Source organism: Lygodium microphyllum, chromosome 12 (assembly GCF_053477565.2).
Source record: "Lygodium microphyllum isolate KBCC chromosome 12, Lygodium_microphyllum_v1.1.10, whole genome shotgun sequence".
NCBI classification, from domain to species: domain Eukaryota; kingdom Viridiplantae; phylum Streptophyta; class Polypodiopsida; order Schizaeales; family Lygodiaceae; genus Lygodium; species Lygodium microphyllum.
Window position 1 is genome coordinate 127548376 of NC_141146.1, and position 3012 is coordinate 127551387.

Here is a 3012-nt window from a genome sequence, read left to right on the forward strand (position 1 = left end):
GCATCAATGCACAAATACAGTAGGCTTTACATAGAGCTATCGTAAGCCTAGTCAATCCTCATCGCTGAACCTTGATGAAGCTTCATAACAAGCTAATAAAGACACGCTTCTAAAAATGGGGCTTAGAAGTAGACTGATGGTAGAACCAATCCCATGGTGATATGCTTCATCAGACAGACAGCAGTATAGGTTTAAATAGAGATGATCATTGATATCTTCACAGATAATTAATCACACTCACCATTGATAATGCCTTTCGACGGAAATAATTACATCAACGTATCTTGGCATTACGGGCATCTAGATCATCATTATGATGGTTATCCCCTCACAGCAAAGTAATCACAGGCTTACTTGATCGCCGTCTTTTAGCACTAGGGACTTCTGCATCATCATTACTAGCACGGTCAGCATCACCACCACCATGGCACTCTTCCATGTAGGACTTCCGCCTCTTGCAGCACCCTGTGACAAGGGAGCGGCAGTAGCGTTTCCTTGATTTGGGCTTGCTGTCTGATCTGTGGAAGATGAGGCCCCTTTCATGGTCGAAGTCAGCAGTGTGGAGCTTGACACAGGCACAACAGTCAAGGGAGGTGAAGAAGGCGGAGGTGAGGCCGGACCCCAGCCACGAGGCCACCTTCTCCAGCTTCACCTTCACAGCCAGATAGGACGGCACCCCATAGCTGTTTTGCATCATTAAGGTAGGCTTCTGCATCATCAAAGCAGGAGGCTGTGAAAATGGAACCCTAAGAATCGGGCCGCTAAACGGTAACACGCACCCAATATAGAAGGAGTAAGCGATGCGCCAAGCCCTTGGTGGACAGTGCAGCTGCGTCCTCCCGTTAAAATGGGTTTATTCTAGACTCCAATACAAGCACCCGCGAGTAGAAGAAGGCGGCAGAATGACAGGATGGTGTCTGGGAAGAGGATGAAATTTTAGAAAAGAACTTGAGTCGGCAAAGAAGAAGGTGGAGCTTACAGACAGTAATAGGGTTGTGCAGACCGATGCACGCACGTTACTGGGTTGTGACTTAAGCGAAGAACTGCCATTTAGTCAAGTATGATGTGAGGAAGAAGAGGGGCAGGTGAAAGAAGACAGCAGAGATTGTTCCAGGGCGTGTGCAGACAAATAGCTTATTGTAAGATGTGCCATAGAAGACACACTCGTATTAAAAGCAAATTTGAATTGACATCACAATCAATGCATATAAAAAGACTCGGAATTAATCAGATATTTAGTATTGATGTTGATGCGATCGATCGATTCGAGCGCACAAACACACACACTCCTTTCTGCAGGCACTCCAACGAAAATCTGTGAAAATCGAGGAAGGAGTCAGGACTCAGGACTCAGGAGGTATTGAGCCTTTACTTTACCTGCTCGTCTTCACTGCTGACTACTACTTTATTACTGCCATGATTCAATAGTGGAGACTGACTGTACAGTGTAAAATTCCTCTTGCATTCCGAGCGGCGAGACGTATACGGCGGCCGGCCTCAGCCTCACTGCCACTGGAAATTGAAGAAGTAAATGAAATTATATAGAAGATAACCTCCTACAAATTCTAGCCTGGAAAGTGGTGCTTGCGAATTGATCTCACACGTGCGGGGACGGAAGCAAACCTCGCGCGAGGGCCCCAGAAAAGGTTGCGTTGGGGTTTCCAAGCTCCTTCCATGCGAACTCAAAGGTCAAGCAGGCAGTTGGGGAAGAACTAGAAGCGCGTTTTTCTTTTTGGGATATTTTGTTAACCAGGTGAAAAGTTTAGAGAAATCGTGGGCAGCCTGCAGGGCCGGACTCTTGTAAAGTTGTAGGCGTCTCGAGTCTCTCCTCTCTTCTCTCTGTACATTGTAACACAGTGTGGGCACTGCAGCAGTCTGCAGTTAACTGGTAGTCCTATTACTAGTAGTGACTTCCAGCGTAGGTGCTCTGGAGACCAAGTTGCAAGGCTCAAGCCATTTTATCGGTGGAGACCGGTCCTAATCTGAACTTATCCAAGCACTGTTCACTAGAAACCAAGGTTTAATACAAACTAACTTTGAACATTTTTTCGACTGAAAATATGTTAACAAAATTAAAATTTTCTTTAAATGACGCTTTTAAATGAATTAAAGAAGAGAAGAAAAATGTGCACCTAGCGTTGAGCACGTTTCAAATCTTAAATTTGGGAACGTGAAAATATGCGTAACTCGACTCAAAATCCCTTCCCTTCCCATTATTTTAGACCAGAAGGTTTTCGGACACGAACCAGGCGCAACTCGCAAGGTTTAGGAATGACCTTTAAGACTGAGTGAAAAAGTGGTGCTTTGAGCATCAATACCCACTTGGACTCACAAACACATACAACACAAATCAATGTTAGGACATCAAGTTGCTGATGAGGTGGTCATCCACATGAAAAGTTTTGGAGAGGGATTGCTTATTCAAGCACTAATTGTGCACTTTCCATGGCTCTTCCTTATGTAGCATTATGTGATGGCCTTATTGCCACATATTGTGTGCTTCCTTGTTTTATATGATCTAGCCAGTTTATGGATCCACACATACAAATCAATCTCAATTTGATCCTACCACCCTTGCCCCTAATATTAAACACCCAATGCACAATCTCTCAAGCCCTTAATAAATCCTAAGGGAACTTCCATTTAGCAAAAGACCAATACAAATATTGGGTGCTTCCTTGTTTTACATGATTTAGCCAGTTTATGGATCCACCCATACTAATCAAACTCAAATTGATCCTACCACCCTTTCCCCTAATATTAAACACCCAATGCACAATTTGGCAAGGCCTTAATAAATCTTAAGGGAACTTCCATACACCAAAATACCAATACAAAACAAAGTTAGCACAACAATTCTATCTTCAATATATGAGTGGGCATTGGGATGACCACACATGAATAAGTGTACAAGAAGAGGTCATGTGCCATGATGTGATTGGTGGCACATTATTGGTTCCTTATGTGAAAAAGTGTTTCTTATTAGCTTCTACTTTTCACATTTCTCAATGA

The 3012-nt window shown here is 43.6% G+C and overlaps 1 protein-coding gene across 5 annotated transcripts; it reads right to left on the reverse strand.

Annotated features, from left to right (window-relative positions):
* Positions 1–224: 224 nt before the first annotated feature.
* On the reverse strand, positions 225–1967 carry LOC148028244 (uncharacterized). Of its 5 annotated transcripts, none has more exons than XM_087690032.1 (3): positions 1624–1967; positions 1378–1512; positions 225–709 (listed from the first exon to the last, which is right to left on the reverse strand). In XM_087690032.1, the coding sequence occupies exon 3, from the start codon at positions 695–697 to the stop codon at positions 329–331; it is 369 nt and encodes a 122-aa protein (XP_087546158.1). In that variant the 5' UTR covers positions 698–709; positions 1378–1512; positions 1624–1967; the 3' UTR covers positions 225–328. The 5 variants fall into 5 exon arrangements, with proteins under 5 accessions (XP_087546158.1, XP_087546156.1, XP_087546157.1 ...); XM_087690030.1 differs by having other exon boundaries at positions 225–730; positions 780–1512; positions 1624–1966; XM_087690031.1 differs by having other exon boundaries at positions 780–1512; positions 1624–1965.
* Between the last annotated feature and the right edge of the window lie 1045 nt (positions 1968–3012).